Source organism: Heterodontus francisci, chromosome 39, assembly GCF_036365525.1.
Source record: "Heterodontus francisci isolate sHetFra1 chromosome 39, sHetFra1.hap1, whole genome shotgun sequence".
NCBI lineage: Eukaryota > Metazoa > Chordata > Chondrichthyes > Heterodontiformes > Heterodontidae > Heterodontus > Heterodontus francisci.
Window position 1 is genome coordinate 35332900 of NC_090409.1, and position 24566 is coordinate 35357465.

The following is a 24566-nucleotide window of genomic DNA, read 5'->3' on the forward strand; positions in this document are numbered from 1 at the left end:
GTGGAGCTCACCTGGTGTTGAAGACTTGGAGGATGAAGGAAGATGAATTCTGACAGAAGAGATCAGCGATGGAGTTCATATTGGACTTTTTAAAAATAAAAGACAATGTAACTGATTAGGCACTGAAACCCAATCGGATGACCCAATTCAAAACATTACCTTATATGTCGAGGGACCAGGGTCTGAAAGTGATATAAAGCCACAGCTCACGAGGACATTGTTGCTGCAGCTGGGAACTTTGACTTGGTCAGTCTCGGGAGGTCGTGCAGGGAAGTTATTCAGTGGATCTGATCACCGGGGAATGATCTCCTGTACGGGGGGGTCTACTAAGCAACTGGTGTTGTAAGTATATACTATTGTTTGGTGAGTTAATAAAGGTGTTCCACATAAAGTGGAAATTGTATCCAAAGTCTGTTTTGTGTGATTGATACTCAGTACAGGGTCAGGACCTTAGAGGGAAGTGAGAGCCCCTTTTTAAGAGTCTTACAGTGGTCGGTGGTTTAATGGGAATAGGGTCGAGGGAGCAGGAGGTGGGTCTCATGGACAAGATGAGCTCGGAGAGGGCATGAGGGCAGAGAGCAGAGAAACTAGAGAAGGATGTGAGTTCAGGGCGAGGGGAGGAGGGAACCTCAGAGGAAGTTTGGTTCATTGGCCGAGGGGAAAGTAGGGAAGTGGCAGAGGCAGCTGATTGGATGGTCTCGATCTGAATGACAAAGAAATCCATGAGCTCCAGGCAGTTGTTGTTGGAGGTGAGGGTAGAGGAGACGGGGAGAGGGGTTTAAGAAGACGGTTTTCAGTAGAGAAAGGAAGCTGGGGTTATCTTTCCATTCCAGGATGGTGCTGAAATAGTGATGCAGCACAGGAGGCCATTCGGCCCATCGGCCCTGTGCTGGCTTTCTAAAACAGCTATCCAATTGGTCCCACTCCCCTGCTCTTTCCCCACAGCCCTGGAACTTTATTTCCCTTCAGTTATTTCTCCAATTCCCCTTTTGTAATTTACTATTGAATCTGCTTCCAATGACCTTTCAGATCACAACACACTGTGTTAACAGAAAGAATTCCTCATGTCACCTCTCGTTCTTTTCCCAATTGCCGAAAGACCATAAGGAATAGGAACAGGAATAGGCCATTCGGCCCCTCTAGCCTGCTCCACTATTCAATATGATCAGGGCTGATTTTCTACTTTGACTCCACCTTCCCCACTATCCCCATATTCCTCCATTCCCTTAGTGTCCAAAAATGTATCCATCTCTGCCTTGAATATACAAAATGATGGGTTATCCACAGCTCCCTCAGGGAGAGAATTCCAAAACTTCACAACCTTCTGAGTGAAGAGATTTCTCCTCATCTCAGTCCTGAATGGCCGACCTCTTATTCTGAGCCTGTGATCCCTCGTTCTAGATTACTTGGCCAGGGGGAAACAGCCTCTCAGTATCTACCCTGTCAAACCCTTTAAACATTTTATATGTTTCAATGAGATCAGCCCTCATTCTTCTAAACCCCAGGGAATACTGACCCAGTCTCCTCAATCTCTCCTCCTGGGACAATCCCCTCATCCCAGGAATCAATCTAGTGACCCTTTGCTGCACCCCCCTCCAGGACAAATATATCCTTCCTTAGGTAAGGCGACCAAAACTGTCCACAGTATTATTGGTTCCTGGTTGCAATTCTTACTGCTGCAGAGGTGGGTGGAGTGAAATTCCAACAATGTCTTTCAGACGGATCTGCTGGGAGAAGAAAGATCCGGACCCTCCTGTCCCGCACTTGGTCACGTTTCCCAACAGGATGAATGCTTCCACCCGCATTTGCTCACACTCTGCCCCGAGGAGTGGCTGAATTCTGATCAGGATTAAATCCACAAAGGGCTGGATGGTGTTTGCTGTCGAATGAATGATGTTCTTACACAGGCAGGACAACACCACAAGTGTCAGTACATCTGGATTCTGTTTATTCCCCAACAGGCTAATCACTGCGTCCGTCACTCTCCGAGACTGTCATTTATCTCCAAATGTAATATTTCCTAGAGTCCTGACACACAGCAACTGGGTAACAGGAGACATTATCGGCAAATAGTTTAACTAACTGTTCCCCACAGTGTCAGTGAGCTGCAGCACTGAAACCCAGGGATCTTTTCTCAGCTCTTCACCGAAGGTGATCACAGTCACTGCCTGACAGTCTTGGGCCCTCAGGATCTGAGGCCAGTTTGTTCACTACACGATGCATTGTTAAATTTGTCAAGCTTCAGCATCTGCTGCCATCTCCCATTTCCATCCACGTCTCCAACTACGTCTGTATTTGGTGTCCGATCGAGCAGGAACTTCAGAGTCTGAACACAGTTCTCACACAGATCCTGACTTGTAGATGTCTGAAAATCAGCTGCGAATTCTCTCTGCTGTAATTTAGAAGCAGAACCATTGAGAACCATCTTTCTTTATCAGCGTAACCCTCTGTTCACTTCTCCCTCATATGCTTGTCTAGCTTCCCCTTAAATGCATGTATGAAATATAGATTTATGCACCTGTCTATTGGTTTTCAGGTCAAATTTAACAATTAACATAGCTTTTTATTCCCCTGTGTTTGGTTATAAAACCCAATTTAACTCTTAAGTGCAACTTTATTCCCCTGTGTATTTTTATCAAGCCCAACAATTAACTGTAACCGTATACACAGTGTTTTGCTTGTTGGGTCCAATTCAGAATTACCTGTAAATCTTTTCCCCTGTGCATTGGTTTCAAGCTCAATTTAACAATTAAATGTCAGTTTATTCCCTCGCATGTTGTTTATCTATTTAACAATTAACTCAAACATTATTTCCCTCGGGAATGGTTATCAACCCCAATTTAACCATCAATTTTAACTTGATACAGTGTATTCGTTATTATGTCCAACTTTAGCAATTAACTGTAGCTTTGTGCCCTGTGCACTCGTTGCTACAAACAATAAAACAATTAACTGTCACATTCTAATCAGTCTATTAGTGATCAACCCAATATATTAATTAACTGTAAGATTATTCTCAGTGAATTGGTCATGAGCTCCGATTTAACAATGAACTTACTTTTATTCCCCTGTGTATTGGTTATCAAGGCCAACTTAACAATTAACTGTAAATAGTCGTTTAGTAGTACAGAACTTTGGCATTGCTGAAAATAGAGACATGCTGTTGAAACTTTTTGTCTTGCACTCATCAGGACAATCCGCAAGAATAACCAATGTAAGAAAAATAACAACTTGTACTGCATGAGAAGAGAGTGCTGATTGGTTGGCAAGTGAACTCTGATTGGTCGAGGCATTGCTATGGCGAATGCACCAGTTTACGGTGACTGACAGCTAACTGCCAAGCTTTGTTTAAAAAGGCCTTCTGCCTATCAAACAAATGAGTAATGTGATATATGAATTTCAGTGCCTGTGGGATGGTAGGTGTATAACCCCGACGCCTCAAAAACTGGCGAATCGTATCAAACAACACGGATCTTAGAAAAACAACTGAAATCGGGTCGCAGTGAAATGTGAACTTTTGACCTCTGCTTTATAAAACCAGTGCTCGAACTTGCAAGCTATGAAACCACCCGCCCTGCAAAATCCTATTTTAATGTTGAATGTTTTTAACAAGAAGGTGTGATCCAAACACACCTTCACAATCCTTCATCACTAAACAATCCAAGAATAATACATTCCATAGGACGGCCATTCAGCCCATCCTGCCTGTGCTGTCTCTTTGGAAGACCTATCCAATTTCTCCCACTACCCCCCTTGCTCTTTCCCCAGAGACCTGCAAATGTTTCCTTTTCACTATTTATCCAGTCCCCTTTTGAAACTTGCTGTTCAAATCAGCAACTCGGGAAACTTCTTTCCCCAGAGAGTGGTGAGAATGTGGAACTCACTACCACAGGGAGTGGTTGAGGTGGATAGTATCGATACATTTAAGGGGAAGCTGGATAAACACACGAGGGAGAAGGGATTAGAAGGATTCTATACCAGCAACTACAGGCCAGTCAGTTTAACCTCAGTGTTGGGGAAGCTTCTAGAAACAATAAGTTGGGACAAACTTAATAGTCACTTGGGCAAATGTGGGTTAATGAAGGAAAGCTCCCCATTCAATGACATCTCAGCTGATCTGGATCTGAAACCTATCTGTCTGCATCGGTTCCGTCACCCTTAATCCCCGTGTTGAACAAAAATTGATCAATCTCAGTATGCGTCCCTGGGGATGATGATGTAGTTAAGTGGTGACTGGATTGTAGAATTCCCTGGGGATGAGGATCCAGTCGAGGGTGAATGGACTGTAGGATTCCACGGGGATGAGGATCCAGTTGAGGGTGAATGGACTGGAGAATTCCCTGGGGATGAGGATCCAGTTGAGGGTGAATGGACTGTAGAATTCCCTGGGGATGAGGATCCAGTTGGAGGGTGAATGGACTGTAGAATTCCACGGGGATGAGGATCCAGTTGAGGGTGAATGGACTGTAGAATTCCCTGGGGATGAGGATCCAGTTGAGGGTGAATGGACTGTAGGATTCCCTGGGGATGAGGATCCAGTTGGGTGAAGGTTACTCCGCATGCGCACTGACACAGCTGTCCGAGTGGCGGGATCTGGCTGGCGGTCTGTCCGGAAGGCCGCATGCGTAGAGACGCCATTCGCCGTCTGTCGGCAGGAATGAGGGCGCATGCGTGCGGGCTGTGACGGGAGTTGGACGGGGCCTGGGCGCTGGCTCAGTCTGCGGCTGCGCTGCGGAGGCTCCGCCCACCCTTCTCCTTCACCCGTGGTCGTGATGGCGGCGCAGCGTCTGGTTGTGAGGCTGAGGCCGGGAGTCGGTCCCCGGGGCCCGTGGGTGACTGCGGTCCCCGCTCGCCGGCAGTCTGGGGCTGCGGAAGAGCCGAGGGTGAGAGAGATTGAATGAGCACAGTAACGGGAGGAGGTGGGGTGATTAAGCACCAGAGTAATAGAAAGAGGCCATTCGGCCCCTCGTGTCTGTGCTGGCCCCAAAACAATCCATCTATCTTCCACCCTTTGGTCCGTAGCCCTGCAGATTACAGCGCTTGAGGTGCATTTCCAGACTCCTTTTGAACGAGTTGAGGGTCTCTGCCTCAACTACCCCTTCAGGCAGTGAGTTCCAGACCCCCCCACCACCCTCTGGGTGAAAAATGTCTTTCCTCATCTCCCCTCTAATGTTCCTACCAATCACTTTAAGTCGATGCCCCCTCATCACTGACCTCTCTGCTAAGGTGAATAGGCCCTTCACCTCCACTCTATCCCGGCCCCTCACAATCTTTGTGCATTTCAATCAGATCTCCCCCTCAGCCTTCTCTGTTCCAAGGAGAACAACCCCCAGCCTATCCGATCTTTCCTCATAGCTGCCTTTTTCCAGTCCTGGCGACATCCTCGTAAATCTCCTCTGTACCCTCTCGAGTGCAATTACATCCTTTCTGTAATGAGGTGACCAGAACTGCACACAGTACTCAAGTTGTGGCCTAAACCAATGAGTTATACAGTTCCAGCATAACCTCCCTGCTCTTGTATTCTATACCTCCGCCAATAAAGGAGAGGATTCCGTATGCCTCCTTAACCACCTTATCGACCTGTCCCGCTACCTTCGGGGATCTGTGGACATTCACTCCAAGGTCCCTCACTTCCTCCACACTTCTCAGTATTTTCCCATTAATTGTGTATTCCTTTGCCTTGTTTGACCTCCCCAAATGCATCACCTCACACTTCTCCAGGTTGAATTCCATTTGCCATTTATCTGCCCCTCTGACCAGACCATCAATATCTTCCTGCAGCCTACAGCTATCTTCCTCGCTATCTACCACATGGCCAATCTTTGTGTCGTCTGCAAACGTCTTGATCATGCCCCCTACATTTACGTCCAAATCGTTAATATATACCATTAAAAGCAGGGGACCCAGTACTGAGCCCTGCGGAATGCCACTGGAGACAGCCCTCCAGTCGCTAAAACAGCTGTCAACAATTACCCTTTGTTTGCTGCCACTCAACCAATTTTGTATCCACCTTGCTGCATTTCTCTGGATCCCATGAGATTTTTTTTAACCAGTCTGCTTTGTGGGACCTTGCCAAAAGCCTTGCTAAAATCCATGCAGACCACATCAACTGCACTACCCTCATCTGTCTTCCTTGTTACTTCAAAAAAAATTTGATCAAGTTGGTCAAACAAGATCTTCCCTTAACAAATACTTGATTAACCTGTGCCTTTCTAAGTGACAGTTTATCCTGTCTCTCTGAATAGATTCCAATAATTTGTCCACTACTGAGGTTAGACTTACTGGGCTGTACTTACCCAGTCTATTCCTCCCTCCCTTTTTAAACAGAGGTACAATGTTAGCAGTTCTCCAGTCCTCCGGCACCACACCGTATCGAGTGAGGACTGGAAAATGATGATCAGACCCTCTGCTATTTCCTCTCTTGCTTCTTTTAACAGCTGAGGGTAGGGTACATTTCATCCGGCCCTGGTGATTTATCAACTTTCAAGGATTAATCCCATTAATACTTCTCTCTTCCTATGTTTATCACATCCAATACTTCACCCTCTTCCTCCTTAACTACAATATCTGCATTGTTCCCCCCCCCCCCCCCATTTTGTGAAGACAGATGCAATGTCCCCCCCCCCCCCCCCATTTTGTGAAGACAGATGCAAAGTATTCATTAAGAACCATGCCAACATCTTCCGCCCCTACACATAGGTTACTCTCTCCTTAGTTATCCTCTTACTCTTAATGTATTGATAAAATATCTTTGGGTTCACCTTGATTTTGCTTGCCAACATTCTTTCATGCCCTCTCTTTGCTTTCCTAATTTCATTTTTGATTTCACCCCTCCGCTTTCTGTACTCGTCTCAGCTTTCTGTATTATTGAGTTCACGGTGTCGGACATAAGCTTTCCTTTTCTTCCTTCTCTTACCCTGTAGGCTCCTCGACATCCATGGGGCTGTAGATTTTCCCGTCAACATTTCCTGGGGATGTGAATCCAGTCAGGGAGTGAATGGGCTTTAGGATTCCCTGGGGGTGAGGATCCAGTTGGAGGTGAATGGACTGTAAGATTCCCTGGGATCTGGTTGCAGTTGGGAGGTGAATGGGCTGTAGGACTTTGTGGGATCTGGCTCCATTTGGTGTAGGAAGGGCCGTAGCATTCCCTGAGGATCAAGTTTCATTTTTGGATGAATGGAGTGTAGGATTCTCTGGGATCTGGTTCCAGTTGGGTGAATGGACTGTATGGTTCCCTGAGGATGAGGATCCTGAACCTGAGGCCGGATACCAGGGCCTACTCTGCACCCCGGCCGCAGACATTCTGCCGCTGCGGGCGGAAAATGGAGCCCTTGGCTGGCGGAAGGGATGGAAGAGCTGGGGGTGAGAGTTGATCACCATAGTAACAGTAGGAGATGGAGTTTAATCACCTCAGTAAGTGTGGGAGGTGGGGGTTAATCTTCACTGTGGGTGGTCGGTGTAAACACAAAAGGAACTGTAGGATGCCGGAGGTTAATCTCCATAGTAACTGTGGGAGGTGGGGGGTAATCTGCATTGTAACCGTGGTGGGGAATGGACTGTAGAATTCCCCGGGGATGAGGATCCAGTTGGGGGGGAATGGACTGTAGGATTCCCCGGGGATGAGGATCCAGTTGGGGGTGAATGGACTGTAGAACTCCCCGGGGATGAGGATCCAGTTGGAGGGTGAATGGACTGTAGGATTCCCCGGGGATGAGGATCCAGTTGGAGGGTGAATGGACTGTAGGATTCCCCGGGGATGAGGATCCAGTTGGAGAGTGAATGGACTGTAGGATTCCCTGGGGATGAGGATCCAGTTGGAGGGTGAATGGACTGTAGAATTCCCCGGGGATGAGGATCCAGTTGAGGGTGAATGGACTGCAGGATTCCCCGGGGATGAGGATCCAGTTGGAGGGTGAATGGACTGTAGGATTCCCTGGGGATGAGGATCCAGTTGGAGGGTGAATGGACTGTAGGATTCCCTGGGGATGAGGATCCAGTTGGAGGGTGAATGGACTGTAGAATTCCCTGGGGATGAGGATCCAGTTGGAGGGTGAATGGACTGTAGGATTCCCTGGGGATGAGGATCCAGTTGGAGGGTGAATGGACTGTAGAATTCCCTGGGGATGAGGATCCATTTGGGAGTGAATGGACTGTAGGATTCCCTGGGGATGAGGATCCAGTTGGAGGGTGAATGGACTGTAGAATTCCCTGGGGATGAGGATCCAGTTGGAGGGTGAATGGACTGTAGGATTCCCTGGGGATGAGGATCCAGTTGGAGGGTGAATGGACTGTAGGATTCCCCGGGGATGAGGATCCAGTTGGAGGGTGAATGGACTGTAGGATTCCCTGGGGATGAGGATCCAGTTGGAGGGTGAATGGACTGTAGGATTCCCTGGGGATGAGGATCCAGTTGGAGGGTGAATGGACTGTAGGATTCCCTGGGGATGAGGATCCAGTTGAGGGTGAATGGACTGTAGGATTCCCCGGGGATGAGGATCCAGTTGGGGGTGAATGGACTGTAGGATTCCCTGGGGATGAGGACCCAGTTGGAGGGTGAATGGACTGTAGGATTCCCCGGGGATGAGGATCCAGTTGGGGGTGAATGGACTGTAGGATTCCCCGGGGATGAGGATCCAGTTGAGGGTGAATGGACTGTAGGATTCCCCGGGGATGAGGATCCAGTTGGAGGGTGAATGGACTGTAGGATTCCCTGGGGATGAGGATCCAGTTGGAGGGTGAATGGACTGGAGGATTCCCCGGGGATGAGGATCCAGTTGGAGGGTGAATGGACTGTAGGATTCCCTGGGGATGAGGATCCAGTTGGGGGTGAATGGACTGCAGGATTCCCCGGGGATGAGGATCCAGTTGAGGGTGAATGGACTGTAGGATTCCCCTGGGGATGAGGATCCAGTTGGAGGGTGAATGGACTGTAGGATTCCCTGGGGATGAGGATCCAGTTGGAGGGTGAATGGACTGTAGGATTCCCCGGGGATGAGGATCCAGTTGAGGGTGAATGGACTGTAGGATTCCCCGGGGATGAGGATCCAGTTGGAGGGTGAATGGACTGTAGGATTCCCTGGGGATGAGGATCCAGTTGGAGGGTGAATGGACTGGAGGATTCCCCGGGGATGAGGATCCAGTTGGAGGGTGAATGGACTGTAGGATTCCCTGGGGATGAGGATCCAGTTGGAGGGTGAATGGACTGTAGGATTCCCTGGGGATGAGGATCCAGTTGGAGGGTGAATGGACTGTAGGATTCCCTGGGGATGAGGATCCAGTTGGGGGTGAATGGACTGTAGGATTCCCTGGGGATGAGGATCCAGTTGGGGGTGAATGGACTGTAGGATTCCCTGGGGATGAGGATCCAGTTGGAGGGTGAATGGACTGTAGGATTCCCTGGGGATGAGGATCCAGTTGGAGGGTGAATGGACTGTAGGATTCCCCGGGGATGAGGATCCAGTTGGAGGGTGAATGGACTGTAGGATTCCCTGGGGATGAGGATCCAGTTGGGGGTGAATGGACTGTAGGATTCCCTGGGGATGAGGATCCAGTTGGGGGTGAATGGACTGTAGGATTCCCTGGGGATGAGGATCCAGTTGGAGGGTGAATGGACTGTAGGATTCCCTGGGGATGAGGATCCAGTTGGGAGTGAATGGACTGTAGGATTCCCCGGGGATGAGGATCCAGTTGGGGGTGAATGGACTGTAGAATTCCCTGGGGATGAGGATCCAGTTGGAGGGTGAATGGACTGTAGGATTCCCTGGGGATGAGGATCCAGTTGGAGGGTGAATGGACTGTAGGATTCCCCGGGGATGAGGATCCAGTTGGGGGTGAATGGACTGTAGGATTCCCCGGGGATGAGGATCCAGTTGAGGGTGAATGGACTGTAGGATTCCCCGGGGATGAGGATCCAGTTGGGTGACGGTTACTCCGCAAGCGCAGAGTTTCCCTTCAGAGAGGGCGGAACCTGTGTGGTCTATGACCGGCAGTCCGCCTGCGCAGATACTCCAGTTCGTCTTCCGACGGCAGGAGTGGGGAGGTGATGGTTTGGCCGCATGCGCAATAACTTTGACGGGGAGTGGGCGGGGCCTGTGCTGGATCAGTCTGTGGCTGTGCTGCAGAGGCTCCGTCCCCCCCCCCTCCCCAGTGGCAGTGATGGTGGCGGTGCAGTGTCTGGTTCTGAAGCTGGGTCCAGGAGTCGGTTCCCGTGGCCCGGGGGTGACTCTGCTCCCCGGTTGCAGGCAGTCTGGGGCTGCGGGCGGCAAGTGGAGCCCTGGGCGGCGGAGGAGATGGAAGTGCCGAGGGTGAGAGAGTAAATAACCATCGTAATGGGAGGAGGTAAATCACCATTGTAACTGAGAGGGGTTAGGAGTTAATCCCAAAGTAACTGGTAGAGGCCAGGTTGTGGTTAATCTCCATGGTAACTGGGGGTTTTGGGTTCATCTCCATGGTAACTGGGGGGTGGTTAGGATTCACGGTAACTGGGGAGTTGGGGTTCATCTCCATGGTAACTGGGAGGTGGGGGACGGTTCATTTCCATGGTAACGGGGGGGGGGGATTGGGGAGTGTTCATCTCCATGGTAACTGGGGGTTTGGGGTTCAGGGTAACTGGACCGGTTAGGGTTCATCTCCATGGTAACTGGGGAGTTGGGGTTCATCTCCATGGTAACTGTGGGAGCTTTCATCCCCATGGTAACTTTGGGATTGGGGTTCATCTCCATGGTAATTGTGGGAGGTAGGAGGGTTCATCTCCATGGTAATTGTGGGAGGTGGGGAGGGTTCATCTCCATGGTAACTGGGGGAGATGGGGGTGAATTCATCTCCATGGTAACTGGGGGAGATGGGGGTGAATTCATCTCTGGTTGCATTACTGGTTAAGGAGAATATCACAGCTGCACTGCGGGAGGACACCTCGGAGGGGTCATGCAGCGAGGCAATATGGGTGTAGCTCAGGAATAGGAAGGGTGCAGTCATGATGTTGGGGATTTACTACAGGCCTCCCAACAGCCAGCGGGATGTAGAGGAGCAGATATGTAGACAGATTTTGGAAAGATGTAAAGGTAACAGGGTTGTCGTGATGGGTGATTTTAACTTCCCCTATATTGACTGGGACTCACTTAGTGCTAGGGGCTTGGATGGGGCAGAATTTGTGAGGAGCATCCAGGAGGGCCTCTTGAAACAATATGTAGATAGTCCAACTAGGGATGGGGCCGTACTGGACCTGGTATTGGGGAATGAGCCCGGCCAGGTGGTCGAAGTTTCAGTAGGGGATATTTCGGGAACAGTGACCATAATTCCATAAGTTTTAAGGTACTTGTGGATAAGGATAAGAGTAGTCCTCGGGTGAAGGTGCGAAATTGGGGGAAGGCTAATTATAACAATATTAGGCAGGAACTGAAGATTTTAGATTGGGGGCGGCTGTTTGAGGGTAAATCAACATCTGACATGTGGGAGTCTTTCAAATGTCAGTTGATTAGAATCCAGGACCGGCATGTTCCTGTGAGGAAGACGGGTAAGTTTGGCAAGTTTCGGGAGCCTTGGATAATGCGGGATATTGTGAGCCTCGTCAAAAAGAAAAAGGAAGCATTCATAAGGGCTAGAAGGCTAGGAACAGACGAATCCCTTGAATATAAAGACAGTAGGAAGGAACTTAAGCAAGGAGTCAGGAGGGCTAAAAGGGGTTTATTTAGAGATACAGCACTGAAACAGGCCCTTCGGCCCACTGAGTCTGTGCCGACCAACAGCCACCCATTTATACTAACCCTACAGTAATACCATATTCCCTACCACCTACCTACACTCGGGGCAATTTACAGTGGCCAATTTACCTATCACCTGCAAGTCTTTGGCTGTGGGAGGAAACCGGAGCACCCGGCGAAAACCCACGCGGTCACAGGGAGAACTTGCAAACTCCGCACAGGCAGTACCCAGAATTGAACCTGGGTCCCTGGAGCTATGAGGCTGCGGTGCTAACCACTGCGCCACTGTGCCGCCCAGTTCTGAGAAGTCATTGGCAAACAGGATTAAGGAAAATCCCAAGGCATTTTATACGTATATAAAGAGTAAGAGGGTAACTAGAGAAAGGGTTGGCCCACTCAAGGACAGAGAAGGGAATCTATGTGTGGAGCCAGAGGAAATGGGCGAGGCACTAAATGAGTACTTTGCATCAGTATTCACCAAGGAGAAGGACTTGGTGGATGATGAGCCTGGGGAAGGGAGTGTAGATAGTCTCAGTCATTTCATTATCAAAAAGGAGGAGGTGTTGGGTGTCTTGCAAAGCATTAAGGTAAATAAGTCCCCTGGGCCTGATGGGATCTACCCCAGAATACTGAAGGAGGCAAGGGAAGAAATTGCTGGGGCCTTAACAGAAATCTTTGCATCCTCATTGGCGACAGGTGAGGTCCCAGAGGACTGGAGAATAGCCAATGTTGTTCCTTTGTTTAAGAAGGGTAGCAAGGATAATCCAGGAAATTATAGGCTGGTGAGCCTTACATCAGTGGTAGGAAATTATTAGAGAGGATTCTTCGGGACAGGATCTACTCCCATTTGGAAACAAATGCACTTGTTAGCAAGAGGCAGCATGGTTTTGTAAAGGGGAGGTCGTGTCTCACTAATTTTTTTGAGGAAGTGACGAAGATGATTGATGAAGGAAGGACAGTGTATGTTATCTATATGGACTTCAGTAAAGCCTTTGACAAGGTCCCTCATGGCAGACTGGTACAAAAGGTGAAGTCACATGGGATCAGAGGGGAGCTGGCAAGATGGATACAGAACTGGCTCGGTCAAAGAAGACAGAGGGCAGCAGTGGAAGGGTGCTTTTCTGAATGGAGCGATGTGACTAGTGGTGTTCCACAGGGATCAGTGCTGGGACCTTTGCTGTTTGTAGTATATATAAATGATTTGGAGGAAAATGTAGCTGGTCTGATTAGTAAGTTTGCGGACGACACAAAGGTTGGTGGAGTTGTGGAGAGTGATGAGGCTTGTCAGAGGATACAGCAGGATATAGATCGGTTGGAGACTTGGGCAGAGAAATGGCAGATGGAGTTTAATCCGGACAAATGTGAGGTAATGCATTTTGGAAGGTCTAATGCAGGTGGGAAGTATACGGTACATGGCAGAACCCTTAGGAGTATTGACAGGCAGAGAGATCTGGGCGCACAGGTCACTGAAAGTGGCAACGCAGGTGGATAAGGTAGTCAAGAAGGCATACGGCATGCTTGCCTTCATTGGTCGGGGCATAGAGTATAAAAATTGGCAAGTCATGCTGCAGCTGTACAGAACTTTAGTTAGGCCACACTTAGAATATTGCGTGCAATTCTGGTCGCCACACTACCAGAAGGACGTGGAGGCTTTGGAGAGGGTACAGAAGAGGTTTACCAGGATGTTGCCTGGTCTGGAGGGCATTAGCTATGAGGAGAGGTTGGATAAACTCGGATTGTTTTCACTGGAATGACGGAGGTGGAGGGGCGACATGATAGAGGTTTACAAAGTTATAAGCGGCATGGACAGAGTGGATAGTCAGAAGCTTTTTCCCAGGGTGGAAGAGTCAGTTACTAGGGGACATAGGTTTAAGGTGAGAGGGGCAAAGTTTAGAGGGGATGTGCAAGGCAAGTTCTTTACAGAGAGGGTGGTGAGTGCCTGGAACCTGTTGCCGGGGGAGGTGGTGGAAGCAGGTACCAAAGAGACGTTTGAGAGGCATCTTGACAAATACATGAATAGGATGGGAATAGAGGGATACGGAGCCCGGAAGTGCAGAAGGTTTTAGTTTAGGCCGGCATCAAGATCGGCGCAGGCTTGGAGGGCCGAATGGCCTGTTCCTGTGCTGTACTGTTCTTTGTTCTTTGTCCATGGTAACTGTGGGAAGTGGGTGAGGTTCATCTCCATGGTAACTGGGGAGGGTTCATCTCCATGGTAACTGGTAGGTTTGAGGGTTCAGCTCCATGGTAACTGTGGGAGGTGGGGAGGGTTCATCTCCATGCTAACTGGGGGGTTGGGGTTCATCTCCATGGTAACTGTGGGAGGTGGGGAGGGTTCATCTCCATGGTTACTGGTAGGTTTGAACGTTCATCTCCATGGTAACTGTGGGAGGTGGGGAGGGTTCATCTCCATGCTAACTGGGGGGTTGGGGTTCATCTCCATGGTTACTGGTAGGTTTGAACGTTCATCTCCATGGTAACTGTGGGAGGTGGGGAGGGTTCATCTCCATGCTAACTGGGGGGTTCGGGGTTCAGCTCCATGGTAACTGGGGAGTTGGGGTTCATCTCCATGGTAACTGTGGGAAGTGGGAGAGTTCATCTCCATGGTAACTGGGGGAGGTGGGGAGGGTTATTTATTTATTTTATTTCGAGATACAGCACTGAAACAGGCCCTTTGGCCTACCGAGTCTGTGACGACCATCAACCGCCCATTTATACTAATCCTGCACTAATCCCATATTCCCTACCACATCCCCACCTTCCCTATATTCCCCTACCACTTATCTATACTAGGGGCAATTTATTTTGGCCAATTTACCTATCAACCTGCAAGTCTTTGGCTGTGGGAGGAAACTGGAGCACCCGGCGGAAACCCACGCGGTCACAGGGAGAACTTGCAAACTCCACACAGGCAGTACCCAGAACTGAACCCGGATCACTGGAGCTGTGAGGCTGTGGTGCTAACCACTGCGCCACTAATCCCCATAGTAACTAGTAGAGGCGGGGGTTGGGGTTTATTTCCATGATAACTGGGGAATTTGGATTCATCTCCATGGTAACAGTGGGAGGGTTTATCGCCATGGTAACTGGGGGTTGGGGTTCATCTCCATGGTAACTGGGTGGTCGGGGTTCATCTCCATGGTAACTGGGTGGTCGGGGTTCATTTCCATGGGAACTGGGGGTTGGGGTTTATCTGCATAGTGACTGTGGGGGTGTGAGTTTAAGGGTCTGGTTCTGGACCAATGCTCCACTATGCCTCCTTCATTCCCCAGGGGCAGATAAGACCGGGTGGCATGGGTCAGGGTTCACTGTCGCGTTGGCCTGCATTTGTTGGGGCGCTGATACATAATCTAGACATGTACGTCTCTGTCTCATTTGCTTTCTCTCTTGCTCTGTCTCCAGGACCCCATTTTGTCCGCTCCACCCATCAGGAGCCGGAAATACTCTCCCCCACCTCAGCTGGAAGAAGTCGTGCGGGCGGCAGTGGAACGAGCCACGGGTTTGTGCGCTGCCGGTGACTGGCGGGGGGCTCAGCTGGGGGAGGGCGAGAGGTTCCACCTCCTCCGTGAGCTGGCGCAGGTGCTGAGCCACCCGGTTCCCAACTCCCAGCTTCACCAGATGAGGAGCCCGGGCGACCTCCTGCACTTTTACCAGCAGCCGACCGAGCCAGACCCCTTCGTCTTCCAGGAGCTCACCCGCTCAGTGCTGCCCACAAATCTCCGCGTCAACTGGGGCTACGAGAGGAGCAGAGGAGGAGGTGGAGACGGGTCAAATCCAGGCCAAAATGCGGCTCGGGAGGGGTCTGGCATCTGAGAATGGCATTCGATGCGCTCAGCTCCAGTGTCGGAAAGTGACATTCCTTGGCTTCCGTCACTCTGGGATGACTGACGATTTTCCCACGAGAGGTGTGCAGAAGTTCCTATCTGGTGAACTGAGTGAATAAATGTCGTCTTAAAGGTGTCACAGAGATTGTTGGTCCCACGTGATTCGCAGGCTGGTTATGCAAAATTTGACAGCATAGCGACAGGCCATGGGGTGCAAGAACATCAACTGCACTTGTACATAAATAGGAGCAGGCGGAGGCCATTCAACCCCTCGTGCCTGCTACACCATTCAATAAGATCATCTGTTCGACCTCAACTCCACTTTCTTTCCTGCTTCCCATATTCCTCAATTCCCTTAGTACCCAAAAATCTTTCAATCTCTGACTTGAATGTCATCAATGACTGAGCATCCACAGCTCTCTGGGGTAGAGAATTCCACAGATTCACAACCCTCTGGGTGAAGAAATTTCTCCTCATCTCAATCCAAAATGACCGACCCCTTATCCTGAGGATATTCTGCCTAGTTTTGGACTCTCCAGCCAGGGGGAAACAGCCTTTCAGCATCGAACCTGTCAAACCGTCTAAGAATTTTATACATTTTAGCGAGATCACCTCTCATTCTTCTAATTCCCAGAGTGTATTGGCCCATTCTACTCCATCTCTCCTCTTCGGACAACCCCGTCATCCCGGGAATTATTGTAATGAGTTTTTGCTGCACCCCCTATGGAGACCATGTGTAGTCTCACCAAAGCCTGCACATTTAGGGCAAGATTCCCTTACTCTTGTACTCCAACCCACTTGCATTCAAAGCTAATTATTCATTTCAAGACAAACCTAGAAAGCAGTGTTGAGAGAAAGAAAAATGGCAAAATTGCAACTAAAGTATTGACGCTCTCGGTGTGCGTGTGTGCATGTGCACACTTACAAAGTCTTACTTCCTGTTGTTGGGTTTTGTCAACTTTTTCCATTATAAATTCCTATGTCAACATTTATGTTGTTCTCTGCCTGTGTAAACATGTCACGCTGCAGTTGCAGTCCCCAGCCAGTGGCAGTGCTGTAAACTGCATAGAATGTACAGCACAGAAACAGGCTGTTTGGAATATAAACCAGTTGGGCCATATAAGCCTCCTCCCACCCCCTCTTCATCTCACATGATAAACACATCCTTATATCCCCTTCTCCTTTGTGTTTATCCAGCTTCCCCTTAAATGTTTCTATGCTATTTGTCTCAACCACTCCCTGTGACTGACTATGGAGAAGGACAAAGAACAATCCAGAGTAAGAATAATTAACTGGGGGAAAGCCAACTTCAGTGGGGTAAGAACAGAGCTGGGGTCAATAAATTGGAGTCAGAGGTTGGCAGGAAAAACGGTAGTCAGCCTAAACCTTATGATACAATGATCACTATCCCCTAAATGTTCTCCTACTGATACTTGATCCACTTGGCCCGCCTCATTTCCAAGAACCAGGTCTAGCAGTGCCTCTCTTCTGCTGAAAACACACTCTAGGAACTCTTGCCACTCACTCCCTTTACTACTACAATCCCAGTCTATATTTGGATAATTAAAGTCCCCCCTTTATAACTACCCTGTAATTTCACGCACAGCCAGCTCCCACTAACAAGTGAGATAAATGCTAGGGAGTACTCTTCTTCCGAATAGTGGCTGTGGGATTTAAGAGTGGAATGTTTTACCTCTAACTGAGAGCAGAGGATCTCCACAATAAGGTATATGACAATATCCTACAATCAAGGTGTGTTCCCTCGAAGGATGACAAAAGAGATAGAGATTAAGAGAAAGAAAAAAAAGTGTGCTTATGACAGATGCCAGGTCGAAAATACCATTGAGAACCAGGCTGAATATAGAAGGTCCAGAGGGGAAGTGAAAAAGCAAATAAGAGAAGCAAAGAGAGAGCATGAAAAGAGACTGGCAGCTAATATTAAAGGAAATCCCAAAATTTTCTATAGTCGTATAAATAGTAAAATGGTGGTAAAAGGAGGAGTAGGGCCAATTAGGGACCATAAAGCAAAATACTGCAGATGCTGGAAATCTGAAATAAAAACAAGAAATGCTGGAAACACTCAGCAGGTCTGGCAGCATCTGTGGCGAGAGAAGCAGAGTTACCGTTTCAGGTCAGTGACCGTTCAGAACTGACATATTAGAAATGTAAAAGATTTTAAGCAAATGAAGTGGGGGTGGGGCAAGAGATAACAAAAGAGAAGGTGTTGATAGGACAAGGTCATGGAGCAAAGGCAAACGGTGTGTTACTGGTGTGCTGAAAGACAAAGTGTTCGTACAGAGAGGGTGTGAATAGACTGTAAAACACTCCAAGCACAAACATTAAAATTTAAAAATAGAAACAGTGGGTAGGCAGAATGGAAACAAACTAAACAAGTTTTTTAAAAAAAAGAAAAAATAGCTGAACATAAAAAGGGTGGTGGGAGGGCCCGTCATGCTCTGAAATTATTGAACTCAATATTCAGTCCGGCAGGCTGTAGTGTGCCGAATCGGTAAATGAGTTGCTGTTCCTCGAGCTTGTGTTGATGTTTGCTGGAACACTGCAGCAATCCCAGGTCAGAGATGTGAGCATGAGAGCGGGGGTTATTGAAATGGCCAGCAACCGGAAGCTCGGGGTCATGCTTATGGACGGAGCAGAAGTGTTGCACCAAGCGGTCACCTAATCTGCGTTTGGTCTCCCCAGTGTAGAAGAGACCACACTGTGAGCAGCGAATACAGTATACTACATTGAAAGAAGTACAAGTAAATCGCTGCTTCACCTGAAAGGAGTGTTTGGGGTCTTGGATAGTGAGGAGAGAGGAGGTAAATGGGCAGGTATTACACCTCCTGCGATTACACAGGAAGGTGCAGTGGGAAGGGGATGAGGTGGTGGGGGTAATGGAGAGTGGACGAGGATGTTGTGGAGGAACGATCCCTTCGGAATGCTGACGGGAAGGGAGGAGAAGATGTGTTTGGTAGTGACATCACGCTGGAGGTGGCGGAAGTGGTGGAGGATGATCCTTTGGATGTGGAGGCTGATGGGGTGGAAAGTGAGGACAAGGAGAACCCTGTCGCGCTTCTGGGAGGGAGGGGAAGGGGTGAGGGTAGAGGTGCGGGAAATGGGCCGGACACGGTTGAGGGCCCTGTCAACCACAGTGGGGGGGGGGGGGGGGGGGAATCTTCATAAAGGGGATTTGCGCATGGAGGCAGAGGGCATAGCTGAGGTATTAAATGAATGCTTTGCATCTGTCTTTACCAAGGCAAATGACGCAACTCAGACAATGGTGAAAGAGGAGGTAATTCAGACACTAGGAGGGTATAAAATTGATGAGGAATTAGATAGGCTGTCTCTACTTAAAGTGGATAAGGCACCAGGACCGGATGAGATGCATCCAAGGATACTGAGGGAAGTGAGGTTGGAAATTGTGGACGCACTGCCCATAATTTTCCAGTCTTCCTTAGACTCGGGGGTAGTGCCAGACGATTGGAGAATTGCAAACGTTACACCCTTGTTCTAAAAAGGGTGTAAAGACAAACACCGCAACTACAGGCCAGTCAGTTTAACTGGTGGTGGGGAAACTTCTGGAAAGAATAATTTGGGGCAAAATTACTAGTCACCTGGACAAATGTGGGTTAATTAAAGAAAGCCAGCATGGATTTTTAAGGGAAAATCATAATTAACTTGCTGGAGTTTTTTGAGGAGGTAACAGAGAGAATTGATAAGCTCAATGCAGTTGATGTGGTGTACATTGTTATGACTGAGGTGGGAGGAATGCACTGTCTTTTCTAGTTCCACTTTTCCACAGGTCACAACATATATTAGATGTTTATCCAATTGCCGATACGGTCAATCATAGACTCTACTCTTTATCCCAGAATAAAATACACCAACCAGGTTTCTTTAATAAACAGAAAAAATATTGGTTTATTATAAAACAAGACATCCAGTAACAAAGCAAAGCATTAACACACAGATTGGCCAATCCTTGAAGAAAACAGATGATATATGTTGTGTCCCAAAATGACATACAGTCTGGCGTCCGAGAACGCGTAGACAAGTCACTGGGATCTTTTCTGAAGGAGTTCTTTTAAACGCCATCAAGGATTAATCCAGCAGGTTTTTCCAGCTTCTCAGGAGAAATGTGGCTCACATACACTCAGGGCTTTTTAGAGAAGTGAAAAAAGGGGATGAGCTGGGTGTTTCTCTTAGCAGATCGACTTCCAACTAACGCAGAACAGTCCACAACCCAACCAGAAAGTCAAAACAATATCCCAAAAGTGACAACCCGACCATCATAAATCTTGACATGTCACTTCTCTTGTAAACATCTTCTCCAAGTCACCGAGGTTTTAGTTGTTTATTGAGCTTAAGACATGTGACTTCCAGCAAGGGTTGTTTTCAAAAAAGATCTCCCAGTCACCGTTGTGGCAGGTGGAAGATGAAGTTCAAGGCAGAGAAATGTGAAGTGATTCATTTTAGTAGGAAGAACATGGAGAGACGATAAAAAATAAAGGGTACAATTCTAAAGGGGTTGCAGAGGGACTTGGGTGTCTCTGTGCGCAAGTCATTGAAGGTGGCAGGACGGGTTGAGAGAGCAATTAATAAAGCATATAGTAACCCGGGCTTTATTAATAGGGCATCGAGTACAAGAGGAAGGAAGTTATGTTGAACTTGTATATGACACTAGTTCGGACTCAGCTGGAGTATTGCGTCCAGTTCTGGGCACCGCACTTTAGGGAAGATGTGAGGGCATTGGCGAGGGTACAGAAAAGATTCACGAAAATGGTTCCAGTGATGAGAAACTTAAGTTATGAAGATTGGAGAATTTGGGACTGTTTTCCTTTGGAGAAGAGAAGGCTGAGAGGAGACTTAATAGAGGTATTCAAAATCATGAGGTGTCTGGACAGAGTAGATAGAGAGAAACTGTTCCCACTCATGAAAGGATGAAGGGAATGAGAGGACACAGATTTAAAGTAATGGCTAAGAGAAGCAAAAGTGACATGGGGAAAAAACTCCTTCACGCAGCGAGTGGTTAAGGTCTGGAATGTGCTGCCTGAGAACGTGGTGGAGGCAGGTTCAATTGAAGCATTCAAAAGGGAATTGGACAGTTATATGAAAAGGAAGAATGTGCAGGGTTACGGGGAGAAGGCAGGGGAATCGCACTAGTTGGACTGATCTTTCGGAGAGCTGGTGCAGACACGATGGGCCGAAAGTACGCCTTCTGCGCTGTCACAATTCTGTGATGCTGTGAAATTGGCTGCCGCGTTTTCTGACATTACACTGACTGCATTTTAGAAATACTTAATTGGCTGGCAAGCGTTTTGTGGTGTGTCCTGAGGTGGTGAAAGGTGCTATAAAAATGCAAGTGCTTTCTTATTAACATAGGAAATGTATTTTGAAGGCTGCTCTACCAGGTGTCTGGTCCAGTTTACAGCTGCTCTTCTGCCTGTTCCAGCTTGCACCAAGTCCTGTCCCCACTCTCCCACGCCCCTGTACTCGCTGAACTACATTGTAATGTGTACAACAGAAACGCAAAGTGCTGAAAATACTCAACAGATCAGGTAGCATCTGTGGAGAAAAAAAAACATTAACATTCCAGGTCGATGACCTTTCATCAGGGCGGCACAGTGGTTAGCACCGCAGCCTCACAGCTCCAGGGACCTGGGTTCAATTCTGGGCACTGCCTGTGCAGAGTTTGCAAGTTCTCCCTGTGTCCGCGTGGGTTTTCGCCGGGTGCTCCGGTTTCCTCCCACAGCCAAAGACTTGCAGGTGATAGGTAAATTGGCCGTTGTAAATTGCCCCGAGTGTAGGTAGGTGATAGGGAATAAGGGATTACTGTAGGGTTAGTATAAATGGGTGGTTGTTGGTCGGCACAGACTCGAAGGGCCTGTTTCAGTGCTGTATCTCTAAATAAAAAATTTTTAAAAACTGATGGTACTGTGTACACAGACTGATGCCTTTCCCAGGGAAGGGCTGAGGTAACTCAATCTGACATTAAAAGTGAGTCTGGTGAACTTGAGTTTTGGCTTCCTGTTTGCTCAAAGACTTTGATTGTTCCCTGATATAATTGTCTTTACAGTGGGAGTGGGACTGCCTGAGGTAAGAGGTTAAACAGTAACCAAGTATGCTGGAAAGCAACTCCGATCATTGTCCTCGAGTCATTTAGTAATTTGATCCTTTCATGAGAGTTTACCTGATTCCTGCTCACTGAGAGAGGTTTGGTGTTAAGGGTGTGTGCATGCCTGTGTGTGTGTGATGGAATCTTCCACTGCTTCGATGGATGAGTGTTCAGCAAGGAGAATGTTCACTGTCTAGGTTGGTGTCGTCTCTTGTGAAATTAAAGCAAGTCTTGATTTGCAGATCCGATTGCAGATATTATATATGAAGTCACTATTTGAGGAGTGGCACTGGTTTTGCAGTGGTGCCTGCTTGTCCTTTAGGGACCTGACTCTGTTCTCATCAAATGTTGATGATAGAGTCTACTCCATTTGCATCTGTCCATGGGCTATTTTCTCATGTAGTGATTGACGTTGCAGATAGATCTTAAGCACTGAAGATGGAATGCACCTCGTTGCTTGATGCGACACTGGTAGGTTGTCCATGGCTCACAGCCATAGAGGTGCGATGAGAGAACCATTGCCTGGTAGACTTTGACCTTTGTTTTGAGACGGCCTCCATGCCCTCTCCAAAGCCCGTGGGTGATCCTGCCAAATGCTGAGCTTGCTTTTGCCTCAGTACTGACCCTCCGACATGGCGTTGAGTTTGTGAACAGGGGCAGGTTGGCACAAGATCTTTTTTCTCAGGATTACTGCAAGGCCAAAGCATGCCCAGTCTTGGGAAAAGTGATCGATGAGCAGCTGGATGTGCTATCAGACCTGTCACGAAAACGTGCTATGCTGAATGCTAATTTTTTTTTAATTCACCAGCTAGAAGGCTGAGTTAAATTTTTAAAAAGGTTGAAAGGAACAATAAAAGGTGACTATTAGCAGGTAAGATGGCCACTACAATTTGCAATACTGTACCTTACATTCCAATGCATTGAGGTGGATCCGAGTTATCTGCCCAGTCCCCTCCAGAACAATGACCTGGGGAATTTTGAGTGAACTATCTAGCTTGCTGCTATTAATGAGACATTAGGGCAATCACTTGGAACATTAAACTAGTGGAGATGAACCACTCAAACCTTATCACTTGAACAATGGGACCCTGGTTGAGAGAAGGCAATTCCTGGACATGAACTGATTAGGTTGCAAGAGGGAATGCACGCTGATAGCCATCACGTTGAATCTCTGGGTGACAGTCATGTGACAGGCCCACCACCTGTGCGTTTAAGCTGGTGTTTTCTCTGCAGCAACTGAGGCAACTAGACACTGACAAAAGAAGACACAAGTGGGGTTCCTCCTCCTCCCTCTCTCCCCAGCCCGCCTTGCAAGTTTTGAAGTCTGCCTGCTGGCTGTAACCACCTAGGCTTATCACTGACGCTGAGATCCTGTGAAGGAAATCATCTGCATTTCTGTCCCCAGGAGAACAACCAAATCAGCGGTCTACAGCTGCAAACCTGAAGCTTCAGGACCTCCCAACTCAGCCAGAAGCCAGACAAGTCACCAGACTCCACAGACTGTATTCCTCTTTTTGTTGCTCCGGATTCTAATCCCACCAATCTATCCTTCCCCACTCTGTAACCTATTTGGGTGTGTGTGAAAGTTGGAGTGTAGTTTGATTTATTTTACGAAGATTGGTTTAAGTACAACAAAGCTAGACTAAAGAAAACCTGTCAGATTGGATCTTTTATGATCATAGCACGTAAATAAACATTCATTGAATTGGCAAGTATATCCACTTTAAAAACGATATAAACCTGTTGTGGCCAAACAAGGAGAGGGGCAAAAGGGGAGACCTTCGACCCCTCATATCACCTGATCGGAACAGGCCACAGTCGTCAACAAACACGAGTTCACTGAGTAGCTAAAATAAAAGCAAAAATACTGCGGATGCTGGAAATGGAATAAAAACAGGAAGTGTTTCAGATGAGTCACACCTGACTCAACGTCAACTCTTTCTCTCCACAGATGCTGCCAGACCTGCTGAGTATTTCCAACATTTCTTGTTTTTATTTCAGATTTCCAGCATCCGCAGTATTTTGCTTTTATTTTAATATGTACGTATTGGACTGCATTTATCCCCTAGGATTTGTGCTCCATTGCTAACTCCCTATGAACGTTACTCCCCCCTCCCTGAGGGGGGTAATTGTAATGTAAACCCACCTGGCAGATACTGGGCAGCTTCGGGTCAGTTACCCGTTTTTCACCCCAGCCAGTCTTCTCTATCCCAGCCAAAAGACGGTATTGTTAACCACTGAGAGTTCGGCTCGATGATATCTTTGAGCACAGAAAGCGTCGGTGTGAGCCCCCATTCCAGAGACTTGAGACCAAAATCCAGGCAGACACTCACTGGTTACCAGTTTGAGGGAACACTGCATTGTGTTAGGGAAAGTGCTGAGGGAATGCTGCATGGGCGGAGGTGCACTAGTAAGGGAATGTTGCACTGTCAGAGGATCAGTACTGAGAGAGTGCTGCATGGTCGGAGGTGCACTACTGAGGGAATGCTGCATTGTTGGAGGGTCAATACTGAGGGAGCACCGTAATGTCGGAGGGTCAGTACTGAGGGAGCGCTGCATTGTGGGAGGGTCAGTACTAAGGGATTGCTGCTCTGTCGGAGGGTCAGTACTGAGGGAGTGCTACATTGTCAGAGGGTCAGTACTGAGGGAGTGCTGCACTCTCAGAGGGTCAGTACTGAGGGAGTGCTGCACTGTCAGAGGGTCAGTACTGAGGGAGTGCTGCACTCTCGGAGGGTCAGTACTGAGGGAGTGCTGCACTGTCGGAGGGTCAGTACTGAGGGAGTGCTGCACTCTCGGAGGGTCAGTACTGAGGGAGTGCTGCACTGTTGGAGGGTCAGTACTCAGGGAGTGCTGCACTGTCGGAGGGTCAGTACTGAGGGAGTGCTGCACTGTCGGAGGGTCAGTACTGAGGGAGTGCTGCACTCTCGGAGG

The 24566-nt window shown here is 48.3% G+C and overlaps 1 protein-coding gene across 1 annotated transcript; it reads left to right on the forward strand.

Annotated features, from left to right (window-relative positions):
* Window positions 1–4740: 4740 nt before the first annotated feature.
* On the forward strand, window positions 4741–16508 carry LOC137352928 (large ribosomal subunit protein mL50-like). The gene is made up of 2 exons (XM_068018783.1): window positions 4741–4883; window positions 15099–16508. The coding sequence occupies exons 1-2, from the start codon at window positions 4773–4775 to the stop codon at window positions 15507–15509; spliced, it is 522 nt and encodes a 173-aa protein (XP_067874884.1). The 5' UTR covers window positions 4741–4772; the 3' UTR covers window positions 15510–16508.
* Window positions 16509–24566: the final 8058 nt, after the last annotated feature.